The 18,969-nt window shown below is 42.5% G+C and overlaps 1 protein-coding gene across 1 annotated transcript in view; it reads right to left on the reverse strand.

The window, feature by feature from the left end:
• atp2b1a (ATPase plasma membrane Ca2+ transporting 1a) overlaps positions 1-18,969 on the reverse strand; it is a 36,484-nt gene that overhangs the window by 1,997 nt on the left and 15,518 nt on the right. Inside the window, exons 4-22 of the mRNA XM_029259102.1 lie at positions 14,909-15,106; positions 14,287-14,544; positions 13,865-13,990; positions 12,844-13,011; positions 11,743-11,781; positions 10,298-10,453; positions 9,981-10,195; positions 9,522-9,764; positions 8,978-9,219; positions 8,549-8,786; positions 7,895-8,074; positions 7,724-7,811; positions 7,498-7,604; positions 6,933-7,124; positions 6,213-6,426; positions 5,663-5,874; positions 5,375-5,482; positions 2,461-2,649; positions 1,102-1,188 (exon numbers count right to left, since the gene is read on the reverse strand). Coding sequence (XP_029114935.1) covers positions 1,102-1,188; positions 2,461-2,649; positions 5,375-5,482; positions 5,663-5,874; positions 6,213-6,426; positions 6,933-7,124; positions 7,498-7,604; positions 7,724-7,811; positions 7,895-8,074; positions 8,549-8,786; positions 8,978-9,219; positions 9,522-9,764; positions 9,981-10,195; positions 10,298-10,453; positions 11,743-11,781; positions 12,844-13,011; positions 13,865-13,990; positions 14,287-14,544; positions 14,909-15,106 — 3,260 coding nt within the window. The remainder of the gene's footprint in view (positions 1-1,101; positions 1,189-2,460; positions 2,650-5,374; positions 5,483-5,662; positions 5,875-6,212; positions 6,427-6,932; positions 7,125-7,497; positions 7,605-7,723; positions 7,812-7,894; positions 8,075-8,548; positions 8,787-8,977; positions 9,220-9,521; positions 9,765-9,980; positions 10,196-10,297; positions 10,454-11,742; positions 11,782-12,843; positions 13,012-13,864; positions 13,991-14,286; positions 14,545-14,908; positions 15,107-18,969) is intronic.

Raw genomic sequence — 18,969 nt, forward strand, 5'->3', positions numbered from 1 at the left:
AAGCGCTGGTTTCAGTTAACATGAGGCAAGATCAAATCCAGGCTTCTAATCTTCCCGTTTTCACGCAAACAATTCTGCAAATGTTTAGATCAAAACACCGAGATAGTGCATATTGGCACTGATTTTGTGGCATTGTTTTTCACTGATTTTAAACCTTTGCCTCAAAATACCTGACAGAAAACTGAGCAACTACTATTGAACAGGAAAACAGTCAGTGAGAACCAGTTGATTAGTGGGGCAAAGTGACATCTCTCTCAGTATTGCACACAGAACCAGACATCTGTGGTTGCAGGTAAACACTCCTGTTGTCCTTTCTCTCGCAAGGTTATCACGTGTCAAAGCTCTTCTGGATGGACACTGGGGTCAAGGAGGCAGGACTCAAAAGCGTGGCTGTCACTGCACACAGTCTCCACTGTATCACATCTCCACAATGTGCAGCCTCTATCTTCCAGACCCATGAGAAAGGGTTGCGTGAGTTACTCAAAGCTGAATAACTGATCTCACAGGACTCAACTACCCAGACACCAGCTGCTAGAGAGCATGAAATCCCTGAGGAACAGGACAAAATTCACAACAGTCAGCACACAGACAAGCACAGAACAAAAAAACACCCAGAGCTTAGGTGTTTATCTTTGTAATAAACATTCTGAATTACTGTGAACATGGGCATATACTCAAAAAATTTACCCTGACACAAGTAACTGCAACAAGCCCACAAAAGCAAGGGACCAAGGCAGCCAGACAATGGCCACTGGTATCTGTTGAACTGCTTTCTTCCAGGAAACAAGCAAAAGCACAATAAAACACAATGGAAAAGAGCAAATACAAACCTATGTACTGACAGTCTTTAGGACCTCGTTAAAGTACACACGCATATGTATTTATGTATATACAAACACAGATTATGTTTTGAAGCAATGTGGACAATGTGTGTATTTGTTTGGAAGGAAGGGAGATTAGGAAAGAATGAGAAACGTTAGGCGAGTGGAAGAGGAAATGTTAACATCATGCACTAAGAAACACACACTCACACCCCACAGTGGCAGCGCTGGCGGCAGCAGAGGAACAGGCTACATGTGCAGGGCTAGAAACATGTGTTACATCATGTTGTTGGCTGGTGCTGGAGGGCTGCCGCCGTACCGCCCCCTGAAAGGAAGTTCCACTCTGGAAAGCACTGACAACATCCATCTGCAAGGAATCAGAGAGTGTGACAGCAGGCTCAGAGCAGCCAGAGGAGAGCGCGAGAGAAAGAGAAAGGCACTGATCCAGACGGCCCAGGGCCCATGAGCCCAGTGAGGCAGGGTGTTCTGTTGGACTTATCAGTTCTCAGCCACCCTCAATCCTGTCGCTGTCTGTTCCTCCCCCACCCCGAATTCCATCTAGAAGACAACTTAGCTGTGGTATCGCTGAGTCTTAGAAGTAGTTCCTTTCCAAGAGACAGCCTTCATAACATCTTTTGTCTATTATACATTACCTATACCCACTGACTATTGAAGGTGAGGAGTATTAAAATATCTCCATGAAGTCCTGTTCTTGATTTTTTTTTTTTTTTTTTTTTTTTTTTTTTAGGGGCTACTACTACATATATGAACTGAGTAAGTGATGATTTGAACTCTGGCAGAAACCCAGCAACGAACAGACAAAAGGAATGTAAGTTTTTACTTAAATTTATCTAGTTATATCTATACCTTGGATAAACTTATCAGTAGAATTGCCCTGCTGCTTCTATACATTAGGCGTCACACTAAAATCAATGCAAGCATGTCAAACTAGTTTACTTGGAAAGTTTATCCATAAAACATTAAAGGTTAAAGCAATAATTCAAAAGTGTAAGCAACAGACTGAATGCACATGTTTATAAAATGATCTATGTAAACAAGATAGCAGTCTGTACTTTTCAGAAGAGCAGTGTCTGGCTCAAACATTATCTGAGAGGTTACTCCAACTGCAGCATTAAATGATTTCTGTGGCTATCTGAAAGACAACTGCTCCAGATTCCCATTGCTTATGAGAGCTCATAAACCTATGGCCAGTTCCATGATATCACTTGTGATTTGACACGTGGCCATCAGCAGTAAGTATTTTTTCCACAGCCCGTTGGTCATCATGTGCTTTAAGTTTTTTCTGAGCTTAATTACACATGTATAAAATAACACTGCCATAGCTCTAGACTTTCATTCCTATTTAAGGTAAGCCTCTATTGACTAGAAAGGGAGCCCAAACCTTCCCAAGTACATTCATTCCATAGAGAAAGCCCTCAGCAAAACAGGAACATTGGAAGAACAGCAGACACCTGGGTTACCAAGCTGCAGAGAAGGTGGAATTCAGGCACAATGGGCTTATGGCTCAATTACATTTAAGGTCATGCTGGAAGAAGACTGTAAGTGAGGTCACAAAAAATATGAAGTGTTAGGGTTAACATGTCATTATCAAAAACTCTTGCCAGGTTGAAGACATTACCTGAGTCTGGATTCTGTTGAGACCCCTGAACCAGAGGATCTGACCGCGGCGCAGCTCACGTTCTGCATGATCAATCTCATCCAGACCATCCATGTCCTCCAGCTCTTCATCAGGGATCTCCTCTTTCTGGGTGCCATGGCCTGCAGTCTTCAGGAACTTCAGCCGACTTGTGGGGATGGAAGAGATGAGCTGGAAAGGGGGTAGGGGCATGTTAGCTGTAGACAGCTGTGCAACAGATAGCATGAAGGACACAGCATGTGGAATTAGTCTTGCTTCACAAATACAAAGACCTGTTGGGGATGGTCTTTCTGCAAGTGAGTTTTAACCTCCAAAAAGTAACTTAGGATATCTTAAGCTTGCTGCTGATGAACCACTTTTTAAAAAAAAAAAAAAAAAAAAAAGCTGTTGCCTTTAGAAGTGCACCTAGGTCAAAAGGAAGTTTATGGCTTGAAGAGCAAAAGTTAGGCCCCCAAAACAAAAACAATTGTGTCCCGTAAGCAGCCAGCCATGACTCAATGGAAAGTAAAGGTATTTAAAACCTTAGAATAGGGGTTTCAAATGTACAGCCTGCAAAATGACCTGGTGGAGATTTGGGTATGACTAAATATTGTCATTATGCTTGATATAAAACTAGCGCCAATGATTAAAATAATCTGCCCATGTGAAGTTAGGCAGTAATCACATCCATCTATTACACAGCCATACCACAAAACATACAATACTTTACCTACAAAATTGGTATTAAGCGTGTCTGGACCACACCGTCCCGAACGGAAAACTCCACATGGATCACCAATATTCCCATATATAATAGATCACTGATTTACCCATTTATACTGCTAGTAATATCCGATCAGTCAGTAAATTAAATGTAAGCACCTTGCTTAGGGATACTACAAGCAGAAGGATGGGTTCAAACGAGCAACCTCTGACTCCAGGGGTGGTGACTTGCCACAACTTTACTTACTGCCAAACTCAAGTACGAATGTAAGCATTAGCCACGATGAACTGCCACTCAAGTTTAGTGTGTATGCAAACATTAATACCACTGGCTGGTACTGTTGCAAAGATGTGTAGTTATGGGCTGTGTCAATGTAGTAACATTCAAATGGAACTGTGCTGAAGTTAAGCACCATACAGCTCTAGATATTTGGTTGGTGTCTGCACATTGTCAAATTTTTTGCTGCTGAGACATGAAGAGGTAAAGTACATGGTTCCAGAGTCCTTGTTAGCAGCACCACCACTTGAAGTATATTACAGTATTGTTTTCCATACAAAGACAATTGAATGCAGTTCTAAAACTTGCCACTGCTCAATTACTCCAAACTGTTGTCCAAGCTAAGTGGTATTAGACTTCAGAAAAGTAAAAACCTAAGTAAACTGCAAAGGTTTAATGGTGGAATGTTTTATTAATTTATCCTTCTATATTTAACCTGTATTAAGCAGTATAGGAGACTATAGGTTATTGCCTTAATGCTTTATAACTGCTATAAACAGTGTTTTACTCCTGTAGTCATTGCTATAAAAATATGATTTACAAAACCAGCCCACAGCAGGCACCATGAATTCTATTTGGCCTGTGCCACAAGTCACATGCCTGCTTTAAAATGTAGTTTTGAAAACATCTGTTGCAAACTTACTTTATGGTAGGTCCTGTGCTTTAAAGTACAGTTCAACTCATATCACCAAGTTTGCTGGCAACACTACAGTTGTGGGCCTCATCAACAAGTTGGCATAAAGAGGAGATGAATCAGCTCGCAGAATGGTGTGGAGACAATCTCTTAATGCTGATAAGACTAAAGAGATGATTGTTGACTTCAGGAGGACCACAGTAGACCTCTCACCACTGCACATCAACAAAACAACTGTTGAGAGAGTCAAAAGCTCCAAGTTTCTTGGTGCGCACATGACGGCAGACCTGTCTTGGACTCTCAACACTACCCAAGTAGTAAATTCTAGCCAAGAAGGCCCAGCAGTGCACTTCAGCCTCTGTAGGAAGAGAGCCAGACTCCTCCATCCCATCCTCAGCACCCTCTACAGAGGGACGATAGAAAGCATCCTGACCGGCTGTCTTGACGTGTGGTACAGGAACTACGCAGTCTCTGACCGCAAGACCCTATGGCGAATTGAGAGAATAGCTTAAAAGATCGGAGTGCCTCTACCCACCGACACCTCATACAACAACCGCTGCATCTGCAAAGCCACCGGCATTGTGGACGACCCCTCTCGGACTCTTCGCCCTTTTGCCATCTGGCAGAAGGTACAGGAGTATCCGTGCCACCACCGGCAGACTCCGCAACGGTTTCTTCCCCGAGGCGGTCAGATTACTCAACACTCCGTTGCTTCCCAACGCTCACCTGGCATAGTCAAACAGTTAACCCAGCACGACTCCATACACTACAAACTGTCTACAGTTCACAGCTCATGTCTGCATCCACATCCTGTCCTGTGTATTTATCGTCTTGTACTCCTGTTCTGTGTTGCACCATGGTCTCCGGAGAAATGACATTTCGTTCCACTGTATACAAGCTATATAGAGGAATGACAACAAAAACTTGAAAGTGTAATAAAATTAAATGCTTATTTGGCTGATGCTTTACTTCAAAGCAACTTGCCACAAGGTACATACAATGATTTACTTATTTATACAGAGTAATTTTACTAGAGCAATTTAGGGCATGTACCTTCTTGAAGTATCCTAGAGCAGGAGGTGGATTTGAACATGGCTCTTGTGAGAAAGGCAGTGGCTCTAACCACTATGCTACCAGCAACCTTTTCTTAAAGGATAGAAATGGTGTGACTTCAGGCAAAGTACCAACTCGTGCTGTGTGTGAATTTGTCCACATGGGGGCAGAGTACTACAGCTTGATATGAAACTAGTGAAACCTGCATAGGGTTATTTGAGGAAACTCACCTGGCCCCAAAGCAGGCAACCCATTCCAAGGAAGATGCACCACAGCCACTGATCAATGGAAAGTCCAACACAACTGAAAGGCTTCCCACCAAACTGCACAATCACAATCTGAAATAGAAGCATCAAGACCACACTGATACAGTTAACCACAGACCAATAACAGAGATAATAGTTTAGACAAATCCCATAAAATCAAAGCTATGCCCCATGAATATGAATGCCATGTTATCAGATTAGTGTGTTGTATGTTATGTTAGGTAAAAAAAAGACTCCATGGCCACAGCCTACCTGAATAATGAAAGTTCCAAGAACAATGGAACAGAAGATGATGTTATTGAAGATGCCATCAAAGACATTCCGCTCACCATGGATCTTGCGGGCATTAATTTCATTAAAAAGCTGCATCATGACAAAGGTGTTGAAGACAATGGTGTAGTGCTCAGATGGCGGCGCATTTAAGGGGGTATTTCGTCCACTGTCAATATCAAAGATTTGTTCACCTGATGGGATAGGGAATATTGTGAATTTAGAATCAATGCAAACCATGTGGTGTTAAACAATTGTACCACAAAACACTACAGGTTACAGAAAATGAGAACCAAATCAATGTTGGGATTTTTCTCACAAAAGAAATTGGAACTGAGCTCAATGATACAACTAAGCTGAAAATAAGCCCATGAATTTGTGATATTAAAATACAGGATGCTATGCTCATTCATAGTTTAGCACATTCCTTTAAAAAAAAAAAAAAAAAAAAAACACCTTATGAGGAAGCAATGAAAGTGCACAGATTTGTGCAGCAGACCTAAAGGCTGAAGTTTTGTCATTTCCCACCTACCAGCAAAAAGTAGGGTGAAGATGATGGTAAGCTGATAGACAGCATGGCCCAAGATGTTCTTCATCATTGTGCGGGAGATGAGTGGCTTGTTGCGACCGTATGGCTTCCTTAGTAGCAGTGACTCGGTGGGTGGCTCTGTTGCCAGTGCCAGGGAGGCAAAGGTGTCCATAATGAGGTTCACCCACAGCATCTGCACAGCCTTTAGAGGAGAGTCCTGCACACATGGAAATATACACAAGAAACAGTCCATAAGGACACCAAATATAAGCATTTGCCACTTCCATCATATCCTCCTTGAACACAATATTTCACCAAGAAACATCCTTCTCCTGGCTGTGATGACTTCTGCACCTCCATTCAGCTAAGAAGCTCCATTCACATAGTGGGAAAAGGTGAACCTGTAGTAGACAACTTACGATTCCCCTTGGCTGGACAAAGACATTTGTGCCTGTACCAGGACAAATACACCTTACAACACAGGGATTGAACTGTCCCTACAAATGTGTTACCAGTGAAAACTGACTGGGCTTACACCAAGTAGGCCACAGCCCAGGATTTCCATTAAGTTAATTTGGTCACTGATTTAACAAAACTGGAAATACATAAAGGGGAACAGAACACCATATTGGGCCCCGTTTGCCAACCTTGCCTCAAGAGCTCTTAGACAGCCAGCTGTTTGCTTATACAACATTATTTGGATGATATACCAGAAACCCTTACTTGTGTGATGCAGGCCCCAGTGAAAGCCACAATGACAGCCACAACGTTAACTGTCAGTTGGAACTGGAGGAACTTGGAGATGCTGTCATACACATTCCTCCCCCACATGACTGCCTTTACAATGCTGCTAAAGTTGTCATCTGTCAGGATGATGTCTGATGCTTCTTTGGCTACATCTGTGCCAGCAATGCCCTGTAAATAGAAATGCATGGTTATGGGCTACATATCAAAGTCATTCATGTACACCCCCCCCCCTTAAAAAAGGGTAATGTGTGACACTGCTGGATAGCTTTAATGGCACCCAGAGTCCAACTCACTCCTGAGCAATTATCCATACTCCCACCCCTTTAACTATTCATACTTCAGTAGTATGAATTAATGTATGTCTCGGTATGACGTAAACTGACAATTGTTTAACTGGTCAGATCATGGAAAAAAGTAAGTCAGTATGCAACCACTTGCATGTGAAACCATATTTCCCAGTTATAGGAAATAAGCTCCCAATTAATAGAGTAAACTGAAAAATCCATGTCACAGGTCTTTTAAACACAGAACATAAATATACCATTGCAAAGCCAACATCGGCTTTCTTCAAGGCAGGGCCGTCATTGGTCCCATCCCCAGTCACAGCAACAACTTGTCTTTGTTCTGCTACTGTACTATCAATTATACCTGCCAGAAGACCAACAAGGGCATAATGTTAGTAAGAGGGTATGTATAGTTCTCACTGGGCCACGTGAAAGCCTTACTAATGCCGAATAAAAATTACTTTATTGTAAGGTTTGTCATACCTTTAACTAGTGTGTGTTTGTCAGTTGGGGAAGATCTTGCCAGCACTCGGAGCTTAGGCCAGATCTTGTCAATGCGCTCTTGTTCGATCTGGAAAGACAAGCGGAGTATGAGCCCAGTTAACCAAAGAGCCACACACCTCTTGGCAGCTCCTAGCCCATGGTAGCACCCACCTCTCCTTTCTCATTGCGTATCCGCCTGTTGAACTCCTTGCCTTCCAGGCACAAGAAGTCATCTCCAGGCTGGAGGATGCCACACTTGGTGGCTATGGCCCTGGCTGTGTTGATGTTGTCCCCAGTGACCATGCGCACTGTGATTCCAGCTCGCTGGCACTTTCTAATGGCATCAGGGACCTACATGGAGACAGTTCATTCAGTCTAGCACTAGGAAGACTCACAAATTTGAGATTAGAAAAATTTATATTATCTTAAATTTTTGCATAGCTTACACTGTGCCTCAGATCTCAAAATATAAAAAGCAGAGGGACATGCAACAAGCAGCAGATATTATAGTATGAGGTTTCCTCAGGTATTTAACCATGGAAACATACAAGGTTTATAAAAACAATGAAAAACTAACAAATCCTGAACCTACCACAGCCAGACAGAGGCACCGAGTTAGATTCAAAACTGCCTCGATACTCGCGTAACAATTTATTAGACATGTAAAGTGCTAAGCAAGTCTGCTATTGAAGGCTCGTTACCACACTACATATGTTTTATGAAACATATTCCTCAATACCTTTCTAGGTATACAAGTGCAACACCCATATGTCTGATGTCCAGCACATTGGCTCTTGTTCAGTACTCTTGGGTACGTCTGCTTACCTCTGGCCTGACGGGATCCTCAATCCCCACAACACACACGCAGGTGAGGCTTGTGAGGATCTCGTTCTCGTTTTCCCAGTCAGGCTCCCCCTCAGATGGTGGAAAGTCCCTGTAAGCAAGGCAGATGGTCCTCAGGCCTTCTGAGGCCATGGGCTCAATCACCTTCTTAACCATGTCCTCCCGGTCCCTAGGTCGGAACAACTTTGGCTCGCCGTTTGCCGTCAAAATTTTACAGCACCTGGAACAAGAAAAAGGAGAGTTGATGAGATCAATTAGTCTGCTTTACACTGAGGGGGAAAAAAAGCTGACTATACAATGCTAATGTAAGGTATATTTCAGACAGGCACACTCATTTTCCTTTCACAAGCATTTTCAAAACTCCTAACATACTGATATTTAACTGCAAAATGGCATGTCTAGTCTACATACTTCTTGAGGAGGATCTCAGAAGCTCCTTTGCTGAACATCCGGAAGCTTCCATCAGCATTCTTCAGGACAGTGCTCATAGATTTTCTGACAGAGTTGAAAGTATAGACTTTGTACAGTTTTTCTTCTGGGATTTCATTGCGAATGGCTTGATAGTCTCTTTTCAAATCAAGGGCGAAGCCCAGCAAGGCACATTCCGTTTTGTTGCCAACCTGTCGAGGCAGACCCCCTTCTTTCTCAGGGGGCTAGTGAGGGAGAAAGAGAGTTTGACAAAGCAAACTTTTCATCTCACTAATCTTTTTTCTGCTAATAAAGTCCAATTTAAAATTTGATAATTCAATCCACAAGATCATTTAGGGAACATTCAAAACACAAAGTACCAACAATACTTGAAATTCTGCTGTTTTCATTTCAAGATAAAGCAGTACAGACATGCACAAACTCCTGTCCTGCTAGCTCATCACCACATATAAAATTGTAAGGGGCATCTTATAAGCCATGTATGACTTCATTACTTGTAGACAAAGACAGATTATGTTGAACTTACCATAATTTTAGTAGTGTACGCACAATTCACCCCTATCCCCAGAATGAGCAGGTCCATGATGGTTGCTGGGATAAGCTCAGGTTCAGGGACCTTCTTGTAATGTTTATCAGCCACGTACACCTGAACAACAGTCATCCTGTTCATGGTCAAGGTCCCGGTCTTATCAGAACAGATGGCGGTTGCATTTCCCATTGTTTCGCAGGCATCCAGGTGTCTCACTAAATTGTTGTCTTTCATCATTTTCTGAAAGAAGCAAAACATGAGAATCTGTATTGATCCATGTCTTACTAGCATTAAGTAGATACAAACATGTCCTTAAATGTCCTGCGAGTGTGCAAGTCTCCAACATAGACCAGTGTCCATGAATAGACCAGACAGATCTGTCAGCTCAGTAGCTTTGCACATACATGTTTGGCCTTTAATAATCCTGAAAGTTACTACTTTGACATGGTCACTTACCTTAACAGAATAGGCCAGAGAGATTGTGACAGCAAGAGGAAGACCTTCGGGGACAGCCACGACCAGCACAGTGACACCGATGATGAAGAACTTGACAAAGAACTGGATGTAGATTGGAGTACAGCTTTTGACCCATGGCAAACCCTGGATCCAAAAGGTGTCAACCACAAAGAGGACCACCAGGATGATGACAGTGATGGCTGACATAACAAGGCCTAAACAGAACCCAAACACAAAACAGTTGTAAAAGCCAAGACTGGAAAACTTACATAAAAAGAAAACAAAACAGCTGAATAATTTCCTTTCCTTGAGCTTACCCGCTTTCCCAATTTGGACTGCTAACTTAGTCAGCTTCCCTTGAAGAACAGACTTCTCCTTCTTTGGTAGGTTGGCCTTCCGTTTCTCCTCAGCATCACCCCCCTCCTCACTCTTAAGGGGTTGCATCTCCATGGCAGCTCCATCTTGAGCTTTAGCTTCAAAGAACAATAGAATATAAAAATGTTAGGCTCACTCATGGAACCCATTGCCATTATTTTCACCCTCAACAGGCTCACAGGACAAGAAGCAGTAGAGAAGCCAAATTTAACTAATTAGCCAATTAAAAACTGGATTAAGTAGAACATAGCTCTCACAGCCTGTGAATCAGAAAGTAGCAAGACCACAATGAAGAAACTTTTCTACTTAGCCAGTCCACCTCAAAGATTTTTTTTTTTTTTTTTTTTTTTTTTTTTTTTTAAAAAAAAGCCAAGTTTTAAATCAAACAAAATGCTTGGGGGAAAATAAAACTAAAGAATAAGCATGGAGATAAGGATAAAGCATGCTTTGTTGATCACGTTTCAAAAGCATTTATTATCCATGCAGACAGCAGCGTGTTCGCCCATCTGGGTCTGAGAACAAACACAGTAAGGGCTCATCCAACCACGTCACTGTGGCGACACGAAGCCTTTCACGAATGGCCAGGTGGTGGATCTCTGCTCTGTTGCTTACCCTGCTATCACATGCTTGCATACAAAACGTGGACCTGTTCGTAAATACATATAAGACACTAATTTTTACAGACCTGTAAACAGCTCTATCTTATGAACCTAATCAGCCCTGAATGATCTAGTGTCGTCTCAAATCTATTCACGGCAGAGGCTCATAGAGCAGGAGGGGGTTGATGTGCTGTGCTGCTATGGCATGTTCTGCACTCACACGGCCTATAATCCCAGTCTGAGGGATTACAGCTCACTCCTGGCAGAGGAGCCGCACAAGGGATTCCCGGGTATGGGGTTGGGGGTGTTGGGCCTAATAGAGGACCTGCCACAAGCACAGTCCCTAGGGGGTCTGCCTACCATGCACCCTACCAGGCTCAACATCTCTGACCACTCCCAGGTAACTCTGAACCAACTTGCATTAACAAAAAGAAAAGCAAGAAAAACAAAGGAAGAAGGGGAAAAAAAAGCAGCTGCTCCCCCCTGGATTGTTAAAGAGCTTTAATCTCCTCGTCACTAATCACCATAACTGGATTCGAGAGCACCTGCCGCTTCAGGCCAGCCGGCCGGCACAGGAGGCGACGGCCGGCAGGAACCTAGGGGCATGCTGGGAAGCACACAGGAGCCATTGCCGGACCACAGAGCGAGAGAGAAATCTGCTCTTTATGTACTTGACCTGAGCTGCTGCTCTGAACACTATGGTATTTGAAGTTGTGTTGAAAGACTATGAAAGTTACCCAAGATTAAAAATCATAATGTACAGGAATTGAACTCCATTTAACACTTACCTTTTTTGCGGTTTTCAACAGACCCATCCTGCTTTTTGTCTGTGGGATGAGAAATCAAAAATGAATGCAGTCAATAACTGACCTGTTACTCACTGACAATGCAGGATACACATTTGCAGCTACTGTCCAAATACATTTCAAATTATGTAAATGCACAATGACTCCGTATTCTAAGATACATATGGATAAATGGTCCAGTTGTCCCATGACTCATATATGCCTTTTGCCTCAAAAGGACTGTTCTACCACAGACTTCCCCACTTTAACACCCCATTTCACAACTGAATATCACAAAATGAAACATGGAACATGAACAAAGCATTTGCATTTCAAACACATCCATAAAGCCTGGTCAGGAGACTAAAGTTTTATTTATTCAGTGTTAAAAAGGCTGCAACTAAAAGGGCGGTATACTGTTAATACTGCTGCAGAAACTAAATTTCACTGTATAAGTTTCCAAGTTTAAGGCTGTTTACAGCTACATGAAGACCTGCTATATAACGATAGAAACCAAAAACATAATTCACCCAGTTTTGTAATGGACTGTAGAGAAACCCTGAAGTCCAGGACTTCATCCTCTCCTCTGCATACCCAAGCAGGACACAGCAAGAGCTGGCATGCAAACTCAATCCAGCCTCAGACAAACATGACTGCCCTGATAGTACCAGATGTCACTTCAGGCTTTCCCCTTCCCCCTCTTATGCTCAGTTGCGGTTGCAAGCCCACAATGCTATCTGCTAATATAAGGATGCTGATCTGTTTCCAGGACAATAGCAAACACGGACTGGCATTCCCACAATTCCGCAACATGCTCATTCTTTCTAGTCCTTTCACTTGGACCTTTAAGGTATAATGTGAAAAGCCAGGTAGCTTACCTACAAAACAGGCAGCATGAAAAAACCTTCCATAACTCCAGTGTACAAATCATGTGTCATACTCTACTGAGCATCACCATCCTGAGCCAGGGCATTACATTCTTATTGCCCAAGGCACTAATTCTCTTCCCTGTCAGATACCTACTACCTTAAGGAACAGTACATGGAAAGGTTAAAGGACATGCTGAAATCTATCTACTGAGCAGACACCCAGCAAAAAGCTTACTTTTCTTTTCCTTTTTCTTCTCCTTTTCCTTCTTCTTTTCCTCCTTCTCCTCATCATCATCATCATCATCTTCTCCTGCACCCAGCAAAGTGAAGATGATTCCAGTTTGAGAGTTGACCCCTACAGCTGAGACAACCATCTTGCCAGAACCCTCCATGACATGGGTCCCTGGAAAGATATATCACAGGTTTAGTCTAGGACAGAGACTGAACACAAATCTTGAAGGCAAATATGTCGCAAGAAACCATTTTTCCTCTAAATTCAGGACAGTCTTGAAGACGATGTAAACAGTGAACAGTATAATGGAAATAAGTTTACAGTAAAGTGTTCTGAATAACATCTCAACATTCTGCATTCAGCATCTCTGGGGTATCAACTTTAAGGCAACCTCCATACAAGTCAAAAGTGACATGAAGACAAATTGAGCTGAAAGTAAACTGGAAAGCTCTTAGCAGCTACTTGATTCAGACACTTTTTCAAGAGGAAACATTTTCAGGCACCAAGAGAGCAAGGGAATTTTATCAAAAGGAGCAACATGGAGGTTTCACCAATTTGGGGGTTAACAACAAAAACCACAAACCTCCAAACACCACTAGAAGGCAGAAAGTTTATATGACTTTCCATGACTAAGAGGGGAGGGAGTGGTGGGACTCAGAAATTAATTCTGCTGAATGTCATTTTATTCCTTTTATTTGAGGAGATTTACACTAAGTCTGATTGCACTGACTTAAGGTACAGGAAGAACATGTGCACAAAAATGCACAATAGGGACATGAAGGACTAAACTCAATATGAATGAGATTGGATAAAACCCAAAGTAAAAGCTGAGAGTTTTCTATTTTGGCCTCAATACACAAAAACACCAAAAGCACTCAAATGACAAGTGGAAGTCCATTGCCTGTAAAGGCAGTATGCACCATATGGGCTACTCTAAATAATTAGGGCATAATGACAGTTCTTCTGGTGATAATCAGACCTCATACCCTGTATAAGTGCCTGCCGGGAGCCAAGGCAACAATACCTGACAAAAGCATGAGGTCCTTATCCAGTGTCTTCTTGACATGGTCCGACTCCCCCGTAAGGGAGCTCTCGTCGATTTTGAGATCATTGCCTTGAATCAGTATACCATCAGCAGGCAGGAGGTCACCTGAAGCACAGAAAAATGGTCACATTTTAATCAATAGTGATCCAACCTTCCCAGACTGACTGGCTCCAATAATACACAGTAAGTGGTTCATTTACCAAACACACAGCATATTAATACATTTTTAACCTTTCTGAAAAGAAACCACTGTCAGACAAATATTTATGATACATTGCAACATTTCCAATTAGCATAAATCTTAACAGCCATTTAAAAACTGAAATCACATAAAAAAAGTAAAGTGAGGAAAAATATAAAGCAAGTACACAGCAATATGTGGATGTTAAAGTAGATTTTACCATATTTGATTTGTGCGATGTCCCCCACGACAATTTCTGTCACAGGGATCTGAATGACCTGGCCCCCTCGCACCACAGAGAATTTCTGCTCTTGTTCAATCCGGCTCTGTAGCCCCCGAAACTGTTTCTCTTTGCTCCAGTCATTGAAGGCTGTCACCAGCACCACACAGATAACAGACAAAAGGATGGCTGCACCCTCAATCCAGCCTGCTTCTGACTCGTTTTCATCCTCAACGCCTCCAGCTCCCTTCCCACAGTCTGCAGTACACAGAGCAGCAAGTTAGCAAGGCCAGGGGTCTCTCCTAAAACACACATTGCTCCATCTAACTGGCTTTTACCAGGCCAAGTTGTGGGGCACCTGAAATACTACATACACATGTGATCCTGTCATTTGAAATGGGGGGGAGAAGTGTCTTACAGGAGGATTATAGCACTAGAGTGTGTCACCTAACTAAAGGGACATCAATCCCTTGAAAAAGTATTTCAAAGCAATACAACTGAATTTACAACTGCTTTGCAAAGGGATGAGTACATGGCCTATATGTTAAAACATCAGATGCACATTTACACTGTGGATATGGTCACACATTGAAAAAGACATCAAGACCAAAAAAGTGCTTACGTTCTCTATCTGCACCCGGAGGCTTATAAAAAGAAAGGCCTAACGAAACTATGGCTGCCACTTCCAGAATAATGAGTGTTACATCTTGCAGTGCTTCCCACACTAACTGAAGAAAGGTTTTTGGCTTTTTTGGAGGTATAAAGTTCTGTCCAAATGCTGCTTTTCTTTTTTCAATGTCTGAGGGATGGCCACTCAACCCTAAAAGGAAACAGAAAAAGTAATCGGTTAAGACAAAGAATCCACAAAGTTTTACACAAATGTATAAAATGTAGAACAAAAAAAAGTTTCCCTAGTACTTTTTATCTTGTATACAACTATGTAATACAAAGACAAATGCTGTGAGTGATTAAGCAAATAGATACTGGATTGTATTTTCTGACAGACATCTGGACTAGAAGGGGAAAATCCTAAAAGCCAAAATGGTTATTATAATTATGAAATAACACCTAAAGGTCAAAGAGGGTTATTATATAAGCAGGCTTCCCAAATAAAAAATAAAATAAAGTGTATTTAAAAGGCTTCAGCAAACACATGGTCTGTGTACCAGCAGATAACACACGAAGGCTCTGCACCCCCAAAGGAGAAGGATAAATACAGAAGTGTTTAGCTCTTTAGTCTTCTAAATTTTTCTGGCCTATAGCACAAACCCCTGTCCCATCACAACTACCCTCACAGCTGTACTCTGTAACAGGACTCACAGGAACCATAAACACAAACATCATGAACATTTCAAGATGGGGCCCCTGCTGCGTCCAGGTTATCACTTCACTTGTAATGGACATAGTTTTAGGCAGTACTTGCAACCAAAGTGACTCATAAATAAGTGGGCAAAAAGCAGAGAAAAAGATACAAAAAACCAAATACTATTTTACTGAAGCTATTCAGTTTCAGTATTTTATGAAAGCTACAATAACTGAGCCTTTGCCTAGCCCAGTGGCTTGCTACAGAACAACCAAGACCCTGATTACCATTAAATACATTTACTATTATGAACACTTTTGGCAGTTGTGTTTTTGTAAATGGATAGCAGCCAGGAAAGGATATACAGAGAAGAAAGAGGAGCTACACACCACATTTCCTACTGACTGAGATCCTCTTCCAGTCAAGTGGAACAGCCTCACATGGGAAAGAGGGTAAGCCCCTTCAGCTTACCTTAAACTGTAGTCAATCCCCAAACTTATAAAATCTGTTTCATTAGAGACATCGGTACAAAGAGAAGGGGAGGGCTTCACCACTCCAATACTGGGTGAAACTGCTTTATAAACCCAGAACAGCATCTCAAAGCAAGAGCACATTACTGTAGTGCAAGATCCAAGCCCCAACTGCAAAGAGTATTATATTGCTTTCAGAAAACAACCCATTTAAACAGCTTCTTTATTTATAGTGTTTGCTGATGTATTTACCTAAAGTGACAAACATATCACTACATTAGCAAAAGGATATGCAAACAAGGCACTTACTGGGACTTGAAGCTGTGACTGTTTGGTGAAATTTTTACAATAAATACTGGTTGCCCTTTGAGGAGGAAACCAGGTAACAAGAAAGTATGGCACACAACATTACAACATACAGGTTAGCATTGGTATGTTAAGGTGGCAGGCAGTACAGACTGCCACTAAATGTGGGCAGCCAAAGTGCTACAGGAAGTCAGTGGGAACTACACTTACACACTCGGACTAGTAAGGCAACGAGTCCCCACCCATCCTGTTATAAACCAAGGGCCCTTTTGAAATGCATTAAGACCACTGCGACTCCAGTGAAACTTGGAGCACAGCTGCATGCTGATAGTGGCAGTTAGTGCTGCCTCACACCAGGGTGTTAAGTGACTCACGGGACCACAGTAAGTCATCTCTGTATGGGTGCTCTTCTTCACTTAGTGAAGAAACAGGAAAATTTTGTTTTACACAATGCTTGGCACTGGCAAAAACCACTAAAATAAAAAGTAGTACTAGATGACACTATGGGCATTTCATTTTCCAGTCATTTTGCTCAGTGTCAGCTCTGTCTATAACACTAAAGAATGCTGAGCATAATGATTAACATAAACACTAGCTAACTGTGGCACCCTTTAACACCGCCGCAGAGCACTGACACCATAAAGATGGTAGTACTGAGAAATGCAGATGAGGATAAACTGCTAAAGCTAATGAAGCTTCACTCACAACAGATCCCACTGATCCTCCGCTTACACATTAGAGGCACGCACACACTGCACAATTTCGCAGAAGTCTAAGTAAGCACAGTAACAAGCAGAGACAAGGTACTATCCAGCACAGCCTTCTGAAAATCATCAGGGGAGACTGACAAATCCAAACCACAAGGGATGGAACTAGACAAATATATACCTGGGAGTGTTTACTGATCAGCAGCAAAAGCCTTTTCACAACCCATTTCACAGAAAAAAAAATCCTGATATTTGTATGATATTTTAATTCAAAAGACACTTAGGGTTGCACGCTAAGCTAATTAGTGATGTCATCTATACAGCTGGACATTCTTATTGTATTCATTCAGGCTAAGTAACTTACTCATGGTACTAAAAGAGGATTCATACATGGTATATGAATTGCAAGAAAACTGTTGTAAATTACACAACTTGCTGCCCCATTTAAACTTGTATACTTAATATGTATAAAATTATGTATAAATCCATCTATAAATTACTAAAGAATCAGAATCAGAACGAGCTTTATTGCCAAGTATGTTCGCACATACAAGGAATTTGTCTTGGTGACAGGAACTACCACAGCACAGACAGAATGACAGTGACAAGACACAGATGAGAAGATAGAGTATGTGAGCAAGGGATAAAAAATATTTAAAAATATAAAGTACCCAATATACAAAAATAGTCGCTAGATACAAATGCAAGGGAGTGTAAGAGAAATGTGATAAATAGTTATAAATATAAATAGCATTATGTATTGCACGGTTTACTCTCTAGGGGAGAGATTTAGGTGTTCATGAGGTAGATGGCCTGAGGAAAGAAACTTTTCTTATGCCTGGCTGTCCTGGTGCACGGTGCTCTGTAGCGCCGGCCAGATGGCAAGGGTTCGAAGAGGAAGTGGCCTGGATGTGAGGGGTCTAAAATGATTTTGCTCGCCCTTTTACTGACTCTGGACGAGCGCAGTTCTTGGAGAGCTGGGGGGGATGTGCCGATGATTCTTCCAGCAGTCCAAACTATCCGCTGCAGTCTTCTGATGTCAGACTTCGTAGCTGAGCCGAACCAGACAGTTATAGAGGTGCAGAGGACGGACTCGATGACTGCAGAGTAGAATTGCAGCAGTAGCTCCTGTGGCAGGTTGAACTTCCTCAGCTGACGAAGGAAGTACAACCTCTGCTGGGCCTTCTTCACAATGGAGTCTATGTGGGGCTCCCACTTCAGGTCCTGTGAGATGGTGGTGCCCAGGAACCTGAATGACTCCACTGTTGCCACAGTGCTGTTCATGATGGTCAGTGGGGATAATGCTGAGGTGTTTCTCCTGAAGTCTACGATCATCTCCACTGTTTTGAGCGTGTTCAGCTCCAGGTTGTTATGACTGCACCAGACAGCTAGCTCTTGGACCTCCTGTCTATAGGCAGACTCGTCGCCATTCCGGATGAGGCCGATGAGTGTGGTGTCGTCTGCAAACTTCAGGAGTTTGACAGAGGGGTCTTTCGCGGTGCAGTCGTTGGTGTACAGGGAGAAGAGCAGTGGGGAGAGCACACATCCCTGGGGGGCTCCAGTACTGATTGTGCGAGTTTCGGATGAGAATTTTCCCAGCCTCACTATCTGCTGCCTGTCTGTCTGTCAGAAAGTTGGTGATCCACTGACAGATGGAGGTGGGCACGGAGAGTTGGGTTAATTTGGACAGGAGGAGGTGTGGGATGATGGTGTTGAAGGCTGAGCTGAAGTCCACGAACAGGATTCTCGCATAAGTCCCTGGTTTGTCCAGATGTTGCAGAATGTAGTGCAGTCCCATGTTGACTGCATCATCCAGAGACCTGTTTGCTCGGTAAGCAAACTGCAGGGGGTCCAGCGATGTCTTTCAGGTAGTCCAACACCAGTTTTTCAAGTGACT

This window comes from Scleropages formosus, chromosome 2 (assembly GCF_900964775.1).
Source record: "Scleropages formosus chromosome 2, fSclFor1.1, whole genome shotgun sequence".
In the NCBI taxonomy this organism is placed as follows: Eukaryota; Metazoa; Chordata; class Actinopteri; order Osteoglossiformes; family Osteoglossidae; genus Scleropages; species Scleropages formosus.